This window comes from Mastigoproctus giganteus, chromosome 11, assembly GCF_048544385.1.
Source record: "Mastigoproctus giganteus isolate SK-2022 chromosome 11, ASM4854438v1, whole genome shotgun sequence".
In the NCBI taxonomy this organism is placed as follows: Eukaryota; Metazoa; Arthropoda; class Arachnida; order Uropygi; family Thelyphonidae; genus Mastigoproctus; species Mastigoproctus giganteus.
In genome coordinates, this window is record NC_143585.1 from 67,905,275 (window position 1) to 67,924,287 (window position 19,013).

The window sequence follows — 19,013 nt, forward strand, 5'->3', positions numbered from 1 at the left end:
AAAATAAAATAAAAAGAGAGAAAAATAGAAAGGAAAAAGAAAAAAGCGAGAAAAAATAAGAAAATAAAAATAGAGAGAAAAAGTAGTAAAAGAGGGAAAAGAAAAAAATAAAAGAAAAAGGAAGGGGAATAAAGAAGAAAAGGGGAAATAAAAAGAGAGGGGAAAAGGAGTAAAAAGTGAGAAAAACAGAAAAGAATAAAACGTCTTTTACAGCCGGTTATTGAATACGAGTAAAGCAGGTTTCGCCCAACTAGCGATAAATAAATGAAACAAAAAAAAAGGAAGAAAGAGGGGAAAAAAGAAAATAAAAAGACGGCTAAAGGATATTAAACAGGTAAACGAGAAGAGAGGGGAGAAGAAAATGAGATAAAAAGAATAAAAGAAAAAGAGAGACAAAGAAAAAGGGGATAAATAAAATCAATCAATAAATAAAAATGACGTATTTGATAGCTGGTTCCTGAATGTGACTAAAGAAGGTTTCGCCCTACAACTGTGGTAATCATAAATAAATGACAAAAAAAAAACCAAGAAAAAGAGAGAAAAAAAAAGTAGAAAAGAGGAAAAACGAAAAGAAAAAAGGAGAAAAGCAAATAAAAACAGTGCGAAAAAGAAAATAATTAAAAAATGAAATAAAACGTGTTTGATGGGAGGTTTTTGAATGCGACTGAAGCAGGTTCGGCCGTACAACTACGCTCGTGATAAATAAATGAAAAGAAAGCCCGCCAACAAAACAGCAATCTGAACGACCAACACGGTTTCCATGGTAACGCGATAAACTTTCGTTTCCCCTCTGTATCGCGTCCGGCGCTAATAAACATTCGTATCACGCGCAAACTAGAAATCTACACGCTTTCGGGAGGTACGATGAGAACGCAGATAATGACGCTCATACCCAGTATCGGCAACTCTCGAACAAGACGCACGCACAGCTGTACGAAAGCGAAAGGACGGAGCACATGGTTGAACAACCTTCCCGCTGCTGCAGACGACCAGGATGGCGCCACGGGGACGAAAAATTCGCGGTTTCGATAATCCGCGGGCGTGTTTTCTTTTCCAGGTAGCTCGACGAGATAACGGAAGCCAACGCGCCCTTGATCGTACATCGTATTAACCTCGAAACAGCGAGGTCCGAAGCGTTAGCGCTCTCTAATAGCTGCGCTAACAGCGGTCATTCTCGCGCAGGTTTGTTACCTTACGTTTTTTTTTTTTTTAACCCGTCGACGCGCGCGTGATAGTTCGTATGGGACTAGCGAACCTGCCCGCTTCTCGGTTGCATTCGTCACGACTCGCTGCCCTCGTTGTTGCGCTTGTTTTACCTTGGAGGAACCCCGTCAAGTGACGAGACGGCAAATTCTTCGTAGTGCTAGGCGGATGGTTTTGTGTGTGTCCCATGTTTTCGTGTCTCTTTAAAAGGAAACCTCACCTAATAGACATTTGTGTGTCCAGGGTACATGTGGAAAGGTAAGTTTATTTATTTATTTTTTTTTTTTTACTTAAGAAACTAAAATTAAACGATTTTTGCAATTATAACATTTCAACTATTTAATCCAAAAAAACCCGAATTTGTACAGTTATTCTTTAGTATTGTTGTTAAATAAGCTTTGTTGATCTGAATCTCATTGTTACAAAATAAACTTTCGTTGATCGCAATCTCATTGAAAAAAATAAACTCTTCTTCGTCGGAATCTCATTGTTATAAAATTAAGCTTTTGTTGATTGCAATCTCATTGTTATAAAATAAACTTTCGTTGATCGCAGTCTCATTGTTAGAAAATAAACTTTTGTTGACCGGAATCTCATTGTTATAAAATAAACTTGTTGATTGCAACCTCATTGTTATAAAATAAACTTTTGTTGATTACAAACCCATTGTTAAATATAAAATTATTTGCTTATGGAAAGTGCAGAACGTTGAATGCACACTTATTGTTGTTAAAGCGCTGTTAGCGTATTCATTTGGATTTTTGACAGTTAGCTGATATTTCCACCCACCAAATGACTTTTTTTTGTTGTTTAAATCGTCACTAACTTCTATAACGCAGATAAATGTATATTATATCTGAACAGTGAATACACTGATGGTAATTCATTTGTGGAATTACCATCTCTGGTAATTCCACAAATGAACAATTAGTATTTTCATACGTCCGTTGACTGGAGATCCAATCTTTGAAGATTGTCCTTTGGTGGCTGTAGAAAAAGATTTCCGTACTTCCCGACTTTAGAGAGCATAAAAAGAGAAGGTTAAGGAAATCGACGTATTAGATGACTTATTTTGTTCTTAAAGAGCACGATTCAGTCGGGAATACGAAAGCCACAAATAAAAAAACCTGTCGTAGATCGCAGGTGACAGCGGACAGTAAAGAGCCAATTCCCGCAGCAAGAGTAGACGAGGTCAGAATTCTTGAGCACGATGACATCTCAATAAGTATTCTCACACGTCCGTCGACTGCAGATCCGGTCTTTCTTTGAAGGCTTCGTCCCTTGGTCGCCATAGAAACGGATTTCTGTCCACGTGCTTTGCACGTATTAACAGAATCTTTCAATTTTATTCTGTCTATTGTGAATTCCCCCATTTGAAAATTCGTATATAAAAAAAAATAATAAATAACTGCACCGATTCATTTCGACCGGTAATCCACTCGCGCAATACACAACTTTTAAACTATATTACAGTTTTCATATTCGTCAAAATTATTTAATGAATTATTTTAATTAAAAAATCGAAAATACTTGTTTGTAAAGTGAAATTTAAGTCGGGGGGTGGGGTTTCCCCTTACTTATTTTTTCCGCTGCTTGTTCATTACTATGAAATCATCATCCGCTTCCTGGTAAGGTTTCTCATAAGGAACCGATAAGACCCGGACTTCTTTTGTCAGTTTCTCAACGAATCATTTTCAATTTCGATTTATTCGCCCCCCCCCCCTCATTTCTCTCTCTCTCTATCTTTTAAGCGTATAGGGATTGACGTCAGAGCAGAATATGACGTTAGCATCCGACTAGAACTATTGATTTTTCCCTTGCGACTTTGTACTGTAGCTAGATAGCGAGTTTACACTCGTAATAACTGGGTGAAGAAGAAAAGTAGTTTATTCTCTCTCTCTTTCTCTCTTTTTTTGCTGCGGCTTTTATATTTGAGCTCGTTAAAGCTTTTATTTATACTTGCCAATAGATACAATATAATACATCCAGATCCATTTCTTGTGTACATTCCTTTATAAGTGTCCACACGGAAATACAAAATCTTGGCTCTGGTTCTAGACGAGCAGAAACTTCTTTGCACAGAAATACGCAATGAAAAAAAGAAGAAAGTTTATGTTGCCCATGCCCAGGTATGCTTTAATATATATGCTAATATTCGGCGCTTTCAATTTGAACCAAGGTTGTAATTTTCTCTGGATCTGACAACCTGCAAAGATTACGTGTCGTGTATTTTAAATCTTTTTAGGCGAGGCTTTTGATTCAAGATTTTGCTCTTCTCAGCTGTTTCTCCTCGCACACGCTCATACATTAATGAATATCGATTTTAGATTAGAATGTCCGAAGGACGAGTATTCCAAGAATTTGACATCGAAGTGAAAAGTTTTTAAAACAAAAAGTTGTTAAAATAAATCGGAAAATCATTCTTGGGAGGGCAACAGTCTGCTAGGATCCTAGAGAAGCCAAGGTTAGCCATCTTTTTCTCTCTAATATCATGTAACGTAGTACATACACTGCCTCTCCAAGATATTAGTGATTAAAATTGATACTCGTACTTTTTTAAAACTCCAGCTACTAACGACAAGCATTATTAAACTGTTTAGTGTTTAAATTTATTCACAGATAGTGGATATTAATGCTGCATCTAAAAATATCGCCATCCATATTGCATCCATGCCTAATTTGGTTTATTATCAACAGCGTTTGTCTTATTCACAGTTATTTAAAAACTAGTATTAATGAGTGCGCGCGATCGATAAAAAAAAAATCTTTAACATACGTGCAAGATGGAGTCTGCCTTCAGGAGATGGTTGAAGCTAATTGATAATGAGATTTCTCTCTCTTGGCGCACCCGGTCTCTTAATTAGATCAAAAGAAGCGTCCTCAGAAACGTCTCTGGCAATTGTCTTGGGCTCGTGCAAATATGGCATTTTAAGAGTTAAAAATCAAATGGACTTTGTGTAGATTGTAAGAAAGATTGAGGTAGCATTTTAGAACCAGAAAAAACAAAAACGAGCTAGCAGCACAGTCGCCCGGGGCGCCATTCTCACAGGGGCGCAAGAAGATGAAGAGTAATGGAAGGAGTTTTTCTTTTTTTACAAAACCTTAAGCAGATTTCTACAATATGCAAAGAGGCACCAAAATAATCTTTCTGATGGGACGCGGGAATACCTTAGTCCGGCCCAGAGACCCCCCCCCCCCCGATACAGCACTTTTTAACAAAATAGCCAGAATTCCTCTTTATCGTCAGTACGAGTGAAATACATCTATCTGCAACATCACACCAGTAGATGGCGCGGGTTGCTTCTCTTTGTTTATAAAAGTTGAACCGGTACGAGTATTTGAAACAGGAATGCGACAGAGGAATTGAGGTCGGTCAATGGTGTTGACAACCCACGGAAATCCTTGAGTATACGTAATTGTTAAACAATCACAGAAGTGATTGTTTTCTTCCCAATCTCTTTAAATGAAGTCTCTTCACCGTTTCGTTATTGAGTGTTCCGTCTTAATCGACCCTCTGACTTGTTACGAGTGTCTGTAGACGCACATCAATGTTTTTATCACCTCTTTCGCTTGCCCAGCAACGAACGAGATTGTTTTTAATGATTTCGGCTGTACTTGCCCGGCGTTTCTTTGTGCGGAATCTGCGAATGTGAGGTCATATGTCTACAGGGACAATGGATGCAGCTATAATCGACGAAACAGTCTGAGAAATCTTAGTGGACAAAGAAACCATAGTGTCAATGGAGAATATTTGGCCTCCCCTTTAATTAACTACGAACAAAGCAGCTAAGAGCCCAACCACTATTGAAACAACAATTTGTATTTATTCATTCAGAATTAAATATAGTTGCGTATTAATTATAGATTGAATTTCTTAAGGATGCCGTTTAAGTTGCATGCTTTGTGTTTTAGTATTTAAAAAAAAAAAAGAAAGAAAAAATCCTGACCAATGCTCTTAACTACCGGGTTTTTATCCACTTACTACTTTGTTGCTGTCACGTAGCTTTGATCACGTGCGTAATTGTTAAACAGTAGTTCGTTTGATAAATAAAAATTACCTCACTTGAAAACGTTTCATTGTTACAAATATCGTCTGTTTTTCGAAGTTCTGTTGGCAGGCATTTATTTTTAGACTTTAGAAGCTGGATTTTTCTCCTTTCCATTCTCTAAAAGCTTTGGGTGTGCTAGTTTTTAAAAACTAGAACCGGATTGTAGGTTACTCTACTCTTATATTTGTCCTAAATGTTTACTTTTTTTTTTTTTTTCTTGAAAAGGGGAGGGAGGGAGGGAGGATGTAAATCGTGTCAGTAAGCTATCGCACTCGCAGATGTTCGTATTGTAATTCCTATAATAATTGTTATCTGGACCAGAAGCATTATTTAAGCATCCAAAAATACATTGAACTTTGATTCTTATGGTGATATCACACAGCTCGTGCTTGTAATTCAATTACAGCAAAATAAAGTTAAAAAAAAAAAAACCATTCCATATACCTGAAAAGAATCTTTTTCGATAGAAGAATCCCTCGAGAGAACAAAATTTGTATTGCATGGTCGTCGTGACAACAGATGTTGGTGACACGCGCCACGGTGAGTGACATATGAAAGACAGTCGGCGTCTGCTTATTTTTATAGCTATTCCTATTTTTTTTTTACTACCGTAATAAACTATAAATCGAAAGCACCTTTGTCGTCTGATTCTTATTTTCTTATGCAACTTTAATCTTTTGGCACGAAATAATTTTAAAAAAATTACGCTTCGTGAAAATATACAGTTTCTTGGCGGAAGTTTAGATTTTATATCGAGGCAAATAAGGCCATGAGGAAACACTTTGGAATATTTTTGATTTTTAATGTGTACGTGTTTTGAGGTAAGAAATGCGGATTGTTAACTGGGATCCCGGGTTGAAACTTGCATCTAATAAAACAGATGTTGTTATACACCAAACCCTCCTACTTTAATCCAAAAGACAGTTCTTCTAATAAATAAAAAGCGGCGCTTGTAGTTATCTGTTTATGAAGACCGGATTGAGGCCAAGGCCCAAAGTGATCGTTATTAGCGAAATAATAGGTAGAAGAAAGAAATGCTTGTTCTACAAGATAATCCCCCAATTATAATTCTCCGAGTACTCTTTGTATCTTTTGTATGTAAAGGGATGTTTGCAATTAGGTTTTATTCAATGTTTTTTTAATTTTGGGTGATTTTTTTTCCGAATAAACTAGGATGATTATTTGCCTTTTCGAATTTAAGCTTTCAGAAAGGAATGAAACAAAAGAAAGAAATAAAGTATCATTTAATTCGCGGAAATTATTTCCTTCGCAACCCCATCTAATTTGCGAGTGTGTTCAAGGTTCAAACGTAGTTTAAATTACAGAGAGGAATGCGTTTAATTAGTGTCTTCGAAAAGCCGGGAGACTAACGCTAGATGGCGCTGGAAAATTGCCAAATAGCACAGGAGGTGTTACACTCGATAATGGATGTGTAGAGATTGTTTGTTTATTATTAAATTTTAAATAAATGCTGAAATCGAAATCGCAACACAATCTTCGATTATCCGAAACGCCACTTATCCGAATCATTCAAGGAAATGGTAGAAAAAACCACAGTTCATCCATCAGTATTCTCCAAGAATTTATCTTCTTTCTCCATTGAATTTATTCACCCCATCCATTTCCATAACAGCAGGAAGCCTGTTCCAACAATCAACCATCTGCTGGCCGAAGGCAAATTTCCGCACATCTATACTGCAAGCATCCTTCCTCAACTTTGAATTTATGTTCCCTCATGTGTGTAGTCGCAGCAGGTGGAAGAATGCCATTCACATTCAGCTTACTCAATCCATTCAAGGCTTTAAACTCCCCAAGCAGATCTCCCTGAAAGTTCTTGGTCGAGACGCTGCAATTTGCAGAACTGAAGCCTTTCTGGGTAAGAGCACCCTATTGTTCCCTTCTTTGCACCCGTTCCAACAGATTTACAGTAAGCATGCTTAAAGGATTGGCGCTACAGACACAAGAATTGTTCAGTTAGAACACATTTGATGCGCAACAGTTTTCACCAGGGCTGGGCTAGGAAGAGAGAACACCTACTTCGTTTCGTTTGCTCTTTATTAAGTTGTGTAATTTTTCCCGTGGCAAATCCAATAAACATGTTGTTGTTGGGTTTTAGGGACGTCCGCTGTGCTACCCACGAGGACCTCAAGAATAATAGCTGAGAACCCTTCTGGTCTAGTCGTAGCCTTATTTGGGAGATTGCTACTTTTCTGGGATCATGAGGACAAGCCCTCATCTAGATCCTGAAGGGTTTTCTGGGATCAGAGTGCATCTAAGGTGCAGCGTAAATTCTTGTAGTGGTAACACAATGTTAACCTTGATGAGGTTATTGTGGGAAAGGCGTTTGTGTGTGCAACTACCATCACACCAATAACTCAATCAATGGTTACTGACCGAGGACATTACTCAGTCGTAAATTGTTAGAAGGCATTGAAAACTTTGTTGCTTCCTTAAGCGACAGTAAAGTAATGAATCATCCAATTAATGATGGAATACGCTTCTTCGATCGTTAAGTGAAACCTCTTTAAGTGATGCACAGGCGCTATTTATCAACAATTCCTCTAAGTTTAAGGATTTAAATGACGAGGCCATTAAAAGGAAAAACAAAATATAACCTTGCATAGATTAAGTAATAAAAGTTCCGTTGGCCTCTTGAGAGATCCTCAAATTAGAGAACAAGAGAAGTTTCTTACTGACGAAAGAATTTAGCTGTCTTAAAATGTGTGGGTATTCTCTTAAGTGTTCATCAGGCTTTTACGACTTTTTTCTTCTTTTTTTCTGAAGTCTTTTGCGAGATAACATTCTCTAAGAGAGATCTTTAACATTTCACGTGCTCTCTGGCGAAAACGTTTTTGACCGGTTCGTTATTCCGTTTCATTAGGAGCATAAAAGGTTACTTGTATTGGGAAATTACTCTTTGGTTCCTCTTATAAATGTTTCTTTTTTTAATTAAAAGTGTAGCATCGGTGGTGATTACCTTCCGAAATTCTCTGCACAAACTAATAAGGTAAAGAATAGTTTTAAAAATTACTGGAGCGTATTCTGCATCTTTCTTATTTTCAAAAACTGCAATTAAAATAACATTTTGGCAAAGATATAGTAAGAAGGACTTTTATTGGAAAGAATTATAGTTTTCGTTGGTGGTGGGTTTAGTTTTAAGTTGCCACGCTTTGCATACGTATCAGCGTCCGTTTTATGGTACCTTTTGGCGCATTCGTCGAAGTTTGTATGCGACAACGTTAAGATTTTTGTCATCCGTCTCGAATAGGTCATCTACAATCCGTGGTCTGATATAAAGAGCAGCGAATTATTATTTTTGCATATTTCGAAACCAAGTTATCGCCATTTCTGCAACGCGTGTCGCTATTATAGATCTTTTTCTCATTCAAATATACCCGGACTCGATGATTGAGATCGATCAAAACATCTCAGTTCATGGTTTAGTGGGCAGCTTCCTTAGTAGAAAATGCGTAGGGAACCACTCTTGCATGAAAATAAATCCTCTGTAGTTACGAAAATTTTCAGCAAGTTTAGAGTGGGAAACCGAAAAAGGATTTAGCGCGTTTTTGAATCGGAAATTGGTTTCTTGTGGATCTCCCTAATTGTCGACCACATCTCGTGTCTCGCAAATTTCCGCTGCGCAATACTTTTCGCTTTCACTTTTTCCGTTTACCATTTCGTGCTTTCAGAATCATCCATCAAATGAAAGATCGATTTTCTTTGTATCATTAGTAGTATTAGCCTTAATTGCCCTTTTCTAGATGTCACCAAGAGGACTGCATGTCTTTGGACCCTTTCAAGAAGTTCAATATCTTTTTTTTTTTTTAGATGAGGTCTCCATTCTTGGACACAATACTCCAAGTGCTGCCTTATACAGTAGGATTATGACCTCCCTATATCTAGAAGTAAATGTTTGGTAAATCATCGATTACCATTCTCCCAATCTTCGGATCATCTGAAAATTTTGACATCACGCCTTTGATCTCTTCGTCGATGGTTCCGTATAACAAGAACAAACAATTAACTGAAGACTAGTTCAGCAGTAATGCGAATCTTGCTTGAAGAAGAATGTGGAGTTCCTTTACACCATAGTTGTAGAATTCCGTGGTAGTTCTTGCTTTTAAATCCTACAGACACATGGGGAAACTGCTTGTTAAGTGTTCTTTCCCAGGATGCATTGCACCAAGGTCACCAACAGTAGAAGACTTCGGTGAGGTACAATAGAAAGTGGGATGGAGATAACTGAAGCAAAACAAGATAAACCGTGCGGGCCCTTGAGATTAGGAGACCACAGCTTGGTTAATGCGCATTTATCACCGAAGCAACGCTGTGTAGTCTTTTATTACACTCGCGGGAAATTTATCAAATGTTTTATGTATAAAATTCGGGAGGGAAAGCAACGAATTTTAGTCTGGCTGTGGCTTGATTTTATTTGAGCACTTTTCATCAGTGTTTATTTACAATTTTGGCGTAATTTAAGTTTTGAGTGAGGTCTTGATGGTTTTTCATTTCTTCCCGGAACTGACAAAAGCCAGACGCTGATTGCGAGCTCCTCAATAGCCTTGTTCGCCGCTGCGACTACACCTATACCCAGCGTAATTTATACGGTTTATAATCAAGTCAGCTCTTATCACGTCTGGCTAGGCCTTCAACTGTATACATTATGCATTCTACTTAATACTCATTTCCCATTTATTCTGGCAATATGCATAATACATTGGGGGTTGGTGTCACGGGCTTCCTTAAATTAAAATAGATGTAATATGAGCCAATGAACAAAAAAAGAAGCTTACTGTTTGAAAACATTTCTGTTGTGGGGTTAAGCCAATATTTTATGCGATTAAATGGCGCAGACGACAATGAATTTTCTGTTGAAAATGTAGAGCATGGAATCTTCTGATCATGGAAGCATGCCTTATGCTTCGAAGATTAGTTTCAATAGAGATTTTTTTGGACTATTTTTGAAAGTAGCCTCGAAGTCACAAGACCACTAATATCCTGGAAATTGGAAACTTCACATTCATTATATGATCAAAGTATTCGGACCCTCCCTCAACGAATATTGTGTACTGTTCCAGAAGTCCTCCTCGCATGCATATCGGCTCAGGCTTATCAATATAGATCTCGTGGGTCCGCCTGTGTTGAGTAATACGTTAGAAGCCAATATGAGTGGATGGAAACTTAGTTTCAACTTGGGATGGTAGTTGGATGCACCTACAAGCAAAAACTGACACCTACTGGAAATCGGTAGAAGGAATGTCCAGGAGGGGTGAGGTTGTCATATAGGTGGACCGTATATGTATCAGGTTTGAGAATTAAAAGCTATTTTTGCAATTATGTGTCCACATACTTCTAGTCAGTGTTTATATGCTCACACGGTGTGGTCAAAAGTTTCAGTACTTTCTTCTCAATATTTTAAAGGACCTAAATAAGAAAATCCACCATCTTTGATTTGAATTTAATGACGATGGATTCCCGTATTTTTTTCCATGTTTCAAACTGTAGGGCACCATTTATAATGGGAAGGATTGGCTGAACTTCAGAACAGGGTACTCACTCCAGACTATCGGCGAGAAGAAAATGAAGGCAGTGATTGACCGGTGGAGACTCCTCCCACTCACTGTTTTCCCCTTTTCTCCTCGCAAATTGGGAAACGAGTTCCTCCCCTTCTAATTGCAACCATTGTTTTCATTTCAGGTCCATCACTTCACCTTTCCCTGTAACGTACTCCGAGGATAAAAGTCTGTAGTGTGCACCATTTTCTGAAGTTTTACCAAAGCATTCTGTCTTGGATTTTAGACATTATTATTATTTTTTTTAATACGTGCCCCCAACCCTTAGAAAAATATTTAGCACCTGAAGCAGTCCAGAAAGCTATGCATTATTAATGAATTTCTCGTGTTTTGAACGTTCTATTTTTAAACCACAGTAGCATCTGCGTGTTTGAAAGTTGCTAAGTATGTGTTAAATAAAAAAAGGGTTCAAGTTTGTTCCAGTTGCATATCATTAACTTTCCTACCTCGCCAAAAAATGGACGATTTTATTTTTGTCTTCCCCTGTTTGTTGTAGTAGCTGCTTCTCGAATATTTAAACTATAAAGGCAGCTGCTGAAGATAAAGTAGATTTGAACTCTGGTAAAACGAATAATACGTGAAGAATTTTTTATATATATATATATATATTTGTATTTTTAGTTAACTAGAAAAGGACATGCATTTAATATCCCTGTCGTCATTTCCTTTTTTAAAACTCCGAGAAATACTTTTTTTTGTGATGGTAACAAACATCTTCGCATTGGGAAAAAAGGAAACAAACAAAGGAGAAAGGGAGAGGGATGTGGGGGGGGGAGACAGGCGCACGAGCCGTTATGTTTAATTTCGTTTGAGGAAAACATCGGAGGTTTTACGTTACGCCTTTTGATCCTTACAAAGACGGCTAACGTAGCATTCGTGCTTCCTGTTGGCCCAGGGCTAAGTGGAGAACAAAACAACTGTTTCTGTTTTTGATGCTCAGTGGATTCTACTGAAGCCCAATGGGAGTGTTCAGCTTGCTGGAAAATGGAAGTTGCATCGCCTGTTATTCCAGTGACTTTGTTCTCATTACTTTTTGGCTCTGTGGTTCTTTGGCTTCAGGACACTGGTGATGTTTCCATTTAGAAATAGAAAATCATCCTTGGAACACAGATTTGATCCGTCACATTTTCTTTAATACTGAAATATTTTTTTTTCCCTAAGAGATGAAACCTTTTCCCTAAGCTGAAACTTTTTATTTAAGTAGAGGTAAATAGAGACCAAATTACGCAATCTTTTAAAGCCAAAAACTGGTTCAGAATGCTTGTTAAGAACCGATACATTTTCACCTGGAAGAATTCATTCGTTTGTCCAAATGAATGAATTCTTTCTTTGCAAAAGATTAACTACGTTACACTTTCTTCCTTATCTAATAAAGAAGAACCGCGAACTGATTCCAAAACTTTTAGCTCATTTTACGGTTTATTTCTATCACTTCACTTTCTATTTTTAGGGAATAAATGTAAAAAGTTGTTAAAAGGCCGTCCTAAAGTCACTTCGTCGAAGAACTGTAGTGCGAAGAAGAATACGCTAAACAGGATCCGAATATCTCACCAGGATGGCGCAACGTGTTCGCGAAGAATCAAGTTTGTTATTAGTAATAGTAGTGGCAAGTAATACAAGAAAGCAAGCTTTTACAGAATTAATAAAAAATAAAAAAAAAGAATATTTACCGCTCACCTGTTCATCTTCTCCCACTCATCTGCTCATTCTCTTTAACGTCCCCATGACTGATTCAAACTACGCACCTCTACAACACCAGATGGAGGCTTCTTCCAATAATCGATTATCTGCTGGCTGAAGGCAAATTTCCGTACATCTACCCTGCAATCATCCTTCCTCAGTTTGACTGTACTCCCACTCTTGTAGTCTGAGCAAGAGGAAGAATCCCGCCAACATTGAGCCTGCTCAATCTATTCAAAGTCTTAAACACCTCAATCAGATCACCTCACAGTTGTTTAGGCTCCCGACGCTGTAATTTGCAGAACTGAAGTCTTTCTTGGCAACAGCACCCTTTTCTTCCAACAGATCCACGTCCTTTCTGAAATGAAGCTTCCAGACCTGTACGCAGTACTTAAGATGTGGCTTGACCATTATCTTATACACCTCCTTATTCCTGCTGGCAAGATTCCTGTAAATCATTGACGAAACCCCATAAGCCGTCCTGGCAGCCTGTCTGCATTGCTCAGAGAACTTCATATCTGACTGCACAGTTACCCTCAGGTCTTTTTCGTTTTTCCCTACCCTGAATGCAATACCTCACAGTTGGTACGCTAATCTGGGATTACTGCTACCCAAATGCAATACCTTTCATTTGTCAATATTAAACTTCAACTACCATTTCTCTGCCTAACTTATTTGCATCTTGTTCCATAGCTTCGATTGCTGTCATTAACACCCTACAATGTTCGATTACTGTCATTAACACCCTACCAACCTTTGTATCATCTGCAAACTTAAATAAATAAATTAAATTAAATTTCTGTTTATACTCCGGGATGACCAAACGGTCAGAGAAGTTCACAAGGTAGACAGAATACAAGAACCCCGGTCACTCAAGGCACGTGTACTTATGCACCCGTTCGCATGACCACTCGGCTACGGCGGCAGATTTAGACACTAAGCCTGTTGCACCTTCATCAATATCATCAATAAATATAGAAAACAACAATGGGTTCAGCACTAAACCCTGGGGGACTTCACTAATGACTTTAGTCCACGCAGAGTAGTGTCCATTGATAAACACACTGTCTTCTCCCACTCAACCATCCATTTACCCATAGCAGCAACTTACCCTTAATACCACACTGCTGTAGTTTGTACGGCAGTCTTTTATGTGCAACAGTATCAAAAGCCTTCCCGAAATCCAAGTATGTGATATCAAAATTATTTTTTGCATTCATTTCCTTTGTTCCTGGAACATAATATCCAAATAAGATTGGTCAGACGAGATTTTCCATTAATAGATTCGTACTATGGATTGCCATGAAAGCCAAGTGGAGCTTTGTAACTCAGTGTGCCTCAATTCCAATCTGTCCAACGATAGGAACAGAGTTATCTTAGATGGTCCTGCATTACTTCTTTAACCAGTGACTCCATTTTTTTCCCTGGAACAGAAGTAAAATTAACTTAATTTCTCTCTACTCTTTGATGGTCTTTTGTGAATTGGGGAAACATTGACATATCTCCGGTCCACAGAGACCTCCTCTGACTCCAAGGATGTGTTCACACCATTATACGTGTACTATAAAAAAAATATAATAAGTAAAAATTCGCCAAAACGAATGCGCAGTTGTTAAAAGCAATTTTCGTTTGCATTGAAACAAGCATTGCAGTATCCTTTCATCTTATTCAGAATATTTTAATGTTTCTTTTTATTCTTTTATCCATTATCTTGCTTTTAAGGTGTTCCTCTGCCATCCATTCTATCTATATAGTTGTTGCCTCTTCTTAATCCGATTATTATAAATTTAGCGCTACAGTCCCCTCCAATGTATTTCTCTTCCTTTTCTCGCTAACGGTTTCGCACCTTCATTTTTTTTTAAATTTTATTTCTTGCGGTTTCGGATCCTCGTGCATTGCAGGATGGAACTGAATACTGATTTGTGTATTCTTATTGTTTCAGACTACTGTAATTAAACCTCGAAACGCTCTTCTGGCTTTATTAGCTTAATTTACGAGCTCTGAATAAGTTATTGCTCTTAATTTGCATTCCTGAGTAGAGAAATTTCATTTCCTTACATTAATTCTAATTTGTATCTTATGGGTTCTTCAGACACATTAAGAATATTTTTTTTTCTCCCAATGATGTTTATATTTTACCAAAGTTGTCTTCAACTTTCGTAGTAATCTCTGAAAATTTTTCTCGCATTGTCTCGTGAAAATAATTTTAATAGGTCTACGGAACCTTTTTTTTTTTTGCCATTTCCTTTATTTAGTATTTTAAACTTTATTAAGTTTAAACCCGAAAATAAGCGGGGTTTTTTTTTTGCATCACCACCCCTCCCGACCCCTAAATAAATACTACTTCACTTCCACAAAGTAACCATCCAATTCCGCTTTGAACTTGGCCAGACTCGCTGCCTGTGCCACTGAGAGACAACTAATTTCAATTTCTTTATTAAGTCACGGTGTTTTTCTTTCTCACTGTTATTTATGCTGATTTGAGTCCAGAGATTCAAATGCAGGGTATCCACAAAGCCCCTATGCATTCGCTTGCTCCATGCTGGCTTCGATTGATGAACACAACGAATACCTAAAGAAGCTGCTCTGATGAAGCCACTTTCTACGTATCTGGACATGTGAATCGCCATAACATTCAGATATGGGGTTCCAAAAAACCTGCGTGACATTCGCGATAGCTCGAAATTAAATGTTTGGTGTGGGCTCATGCACGATAGGATGATAGGTCCATTTTTCTCTTATGAGAAGAGCATCACAGGAGCATCATTTATTTCGACATACCACAGCAGTTTGTGATCCCTCAGCTGGAAGAGTTGCAGCCATTCATCATTTTTCAACAGGATGGCGCACCTCCACACTGGGGTGCGAACTTTCGTCATTTTCTGGATGAAACATTTCCTGGTAGATGGATGGGCCGTGATGTACCAATCGCCTGGTCTCCACGCTCTTCTGACATCACATCCTTAGACTTTTTCTATGGGGTTACCTCAAGGATTTTGTGTACAGAACACCCTTTATTAACATTGAAACTCTTCACTCATGGGTAATCGAGTCAGCCAAAACTGAGTGTTGATATGTTGGCCCGTACATGGCAAGAAGTGGAATTTCGCCTCGATGGTCTAAGGACCCCTAAGGGTGCGCACGTCGAGGTATATTGAACGGGGTATTGGGGAGCATAAACTTTTGTAGTTGCGCAATAATTTGCATAAGACCGCATTGCTCTGTCTCTTAGTTGTGGCATAATTACATTTTAAAATGAGAATTGCACTTTGTGGACACCCTGCATAGTAGATCTGAAGTGAATTTTATTTAGTACCGTATTTAAACTTCTTTTAAAAACACAGAGATAACAGAGTTGCTGCTTTAGGAGAAACTGGAGGACATTTAGACTTTCCTTTCTACTTAAATGACGTTGTAACCTGTTGCTCATTTTTCGCAAACAAATAAATTTTCATTTTGTGATTACTTTCATGCAATGATGGGATGGCACTAGTCTGACTGGTTGTTAACTGAAAATGAAAATAGTTACGCTTGTGTAATGTGTTTGTTTGACGACTATGTTGTAATGTGACGCAAACCGTGACAGAAGCATTAGGAAATATTCAAGATGTATTTGAACAAAACGTATTTTATTTTATATATTAAAATCCCGATTTTCTGGGATTCGATTGTAAAGACGTGCAGATGAAGTCAGAGAAGTGTGTTCCGTTATCGACGCCGCTGACCTTGTCGTGCCTAATTGCCTAAACTTTTCTGTAAGCGGGTGAAACGAAAGAAAATATTAATCTCTTGTAGTTCTACAGCATTGATTATCGATTAGTCCAAGTGCGCTTTAATATTCCAATAAAAGAAATCAAAATCAATTTTTCATTAGCTTACTATCTGACATGCACTCGAGACCACGCTGTCAGACGATTGTAAAGGCAGAAAGAAAGAAAGATAGTTTGATGAATATCGATTTTTCGCAGTAATCCTAGAAGTCGCAGAGGGTGAAGAAATCATTCTAGTCTTCCAATAGAACTGGAAGACAATTAAAATAACGTTGTATAAAACAGTTGCTCTTTAAATTGGTATTAAATACCAGGCCTGAATAGAATAGTATACAAGGCAATCAGTGGTCTGTTCCAGCACAGATAAAGCGCTTTTACATCATTCCCAGAAGCTGCTATGGTGCAGAAAATAATGTCACGCTCACTGATCATTTAACTCAGAGCCACCGTACACCCACTCAAGTTTCGGCGAACTGCCGGTAGATGGCAAGAGATTGTATATCTAAGATACGCTTGCACATGTAGGGTTACGATACGTGTGTGGTGGTTGCAAAGTGGCCTTAAGTGACATGATACGAGTGCTACAGAGACTGAGGAAAATGTCAGAGGTTTAAGGAGATAACTGTTTGAAACAAACTGCTATTTTAAAGTGGCACAGGCGCATTAAAAAAGGTCGATAATCTGTGGCCACAACGACCACTCTTAAAAGACTTATCAAGAAATGTCTTCCGGACGTGCTTTTACGAGTGGGTTCATCGATGGCGCCATTTCGTAAAGAAGAGAGTACTGGCAGACCTCTTGGCGAAGAAGATTAAAATAGGTGCATTCAGAGAATTAAAATAACACAGGTCAACAACTATTTTTCATTAAAGTTGTTCCATTGAATAACTGGAACTTAAAGGCATCCATTACCCGCTATGTTCATTTAAGAAGACATATTATAACATGAATACACTACTGGAAACAGTTCAATACAGCACTCATCAATGGAGTATCTACCATGACCTCAAAGCCACTGGTATATTAATGGGCATGCAAAGAGGGTTCGTAAAGTGTTGTTGCTTATGCCAATGGGACAGCCGTTCTACCGCAGACCATTACATCAGGTGTGACTGGCCTCAAAAAGCACATGAACCAGGACGAGTAGTGTGCAGTTGTTCCATTAGTAGATCCAATGAAGATTTTCCTTCCTCGTTAAACTTGTCCTAATCACAATCAGCTCATACTGTGACTTGTCGGTTACAAATATATCCCATACAAGTTGCGATACATATATAAACATAACTTAAGGGACACATACGATACAGGATTACCATACTTTTAAATCTCTAAACCGGGATGAGATGCCCAAATTGAGTCGCATATGACGTTAAAATTTGTTAAAAGCTTTAATCATACAATTCAGGAGAATTGTAAAGAAAGATTATAAGAATCTAACGGATTTATAATTTAATTTGCGTATTAATTACATAATGAAGTCTGTGCGCATGATCTTAACATGGCCAGTCGTACCCATGTCTACAAACTCCGAGAACAGATCATTCCTACCATTCATTAGCAGTGTAAACTACGATACTCGAAGCTATTGTCAGCAATGAATTCGTCTCCTCAAACGAAAATTACTGGGTTTACTCAGCTGGACTTTTTGCTTTCCAGGATAATATCAGTCATTCCTGCCTCCTCTCATTAGTAACAGCCATCCTTGCTGCTAACGAATTGCTTAATGAAACTTAAAATTACCTTCCAGTACAGATAAAAGAAAAGTTAGAGTAAACAGCAGGCGGGATCTCTTGTGCGCTAATTAGAAGTTACTGACAGCTAATTAATAAGCAGATTTCATTACTTTGTCTCTTCAGACTCCGAGTGAGCATTTGGCCATAATTTGTCTTCAGTTTTCCATGTCAGTAATTGTTAATAATTCCATACCGGCCTCCCGCCCACCTTAAAGCTAAGATTCAATTAAGAAGACATACCAATTCGATTGTCCTCCATCGAACAGCGTGTGGAATTTCATCAAATAGTTGCTCAACTTTGGTTGATTCGTTTATTGCTGGAATTTCGACCTTCGTTATTGAACTGGCTAACTTCTTGGCGTAGTTTTTTTTTAAACTTATTTTTGGCTGAAAATAACCACACGGAGATCTTTTATGCCAAGCCTCGTCATAACTCAATAAAGTGATCGTAAAATTTATTGCACAGACCGGCAGTACCTCACTTCACTTGACAAAAATGACTCTTTCATGATGACGTCATTAGGTGTCGGTTTAGCGTCATGGTTTATCCGTGATATATCTCGTGTGCCGCGTACATCCTAATCCTTGGGGAAGCTCTCGATCGCAAATTTGGCCTTGAAACATTGGAGAAGAGAAGAATGAGGCAGGCGCAAAGTCCCAAAAAGGTAGAGGCTGGACACCGCCTCTCTTATAAAAGCTCTCTGAAGATATTGTAAAGGCAGTAATACACAAAGCGTGCATTACTGCCTTTACAATATCTTCAGGCTCATAAATAGCCCCCAAAAAAAATTGTCTGTAGCCTTCAATTTTCAGAAATTGAAGCTGTTGATCACATAAATTCTCTTTCCTGCTCGCCTGGAACTTGCAGACTTTAAAATTCACAGGAGCGTATCAAAATGTAGTGAGGTTTTTTTTTCTCTAACATAAGTACTCTTAATGCCAGTGAAACTTGGTTCTAATTATTATTCTTGACCTTACCATATCCTTTGTGTTCATTCATTGATC

General features: G+C 38.1%; 1 protein-coding gene across 1 annotated transcript in view; it reads left to right on the plus strand.

Annotated features, from left to right (window-relative positions):
* Nucleotides 1-1,341: 1,341 nt before the first annotated feature.
* The window catches only part of LOC150078091 (cGMP-dependent 3',5'-cyclic phosphodiesterase-like), a 329,128-nt gene continuing 311,456 nt past the window's right edge, over nt 1,342-19,013 (plus strand). The window contains exon 1 of the mRNA XM_090384462.1: nt 1,342-1,461. Within this exon, the coding sequence (XP_090240588.1) occupies nt 1,391-1,461 (71 nt within the window). The 5' untranslated portion in view covers nt 1,342-1,390. The remainder of the gene's footprint in view (nt 1,462-19,013) is intronic.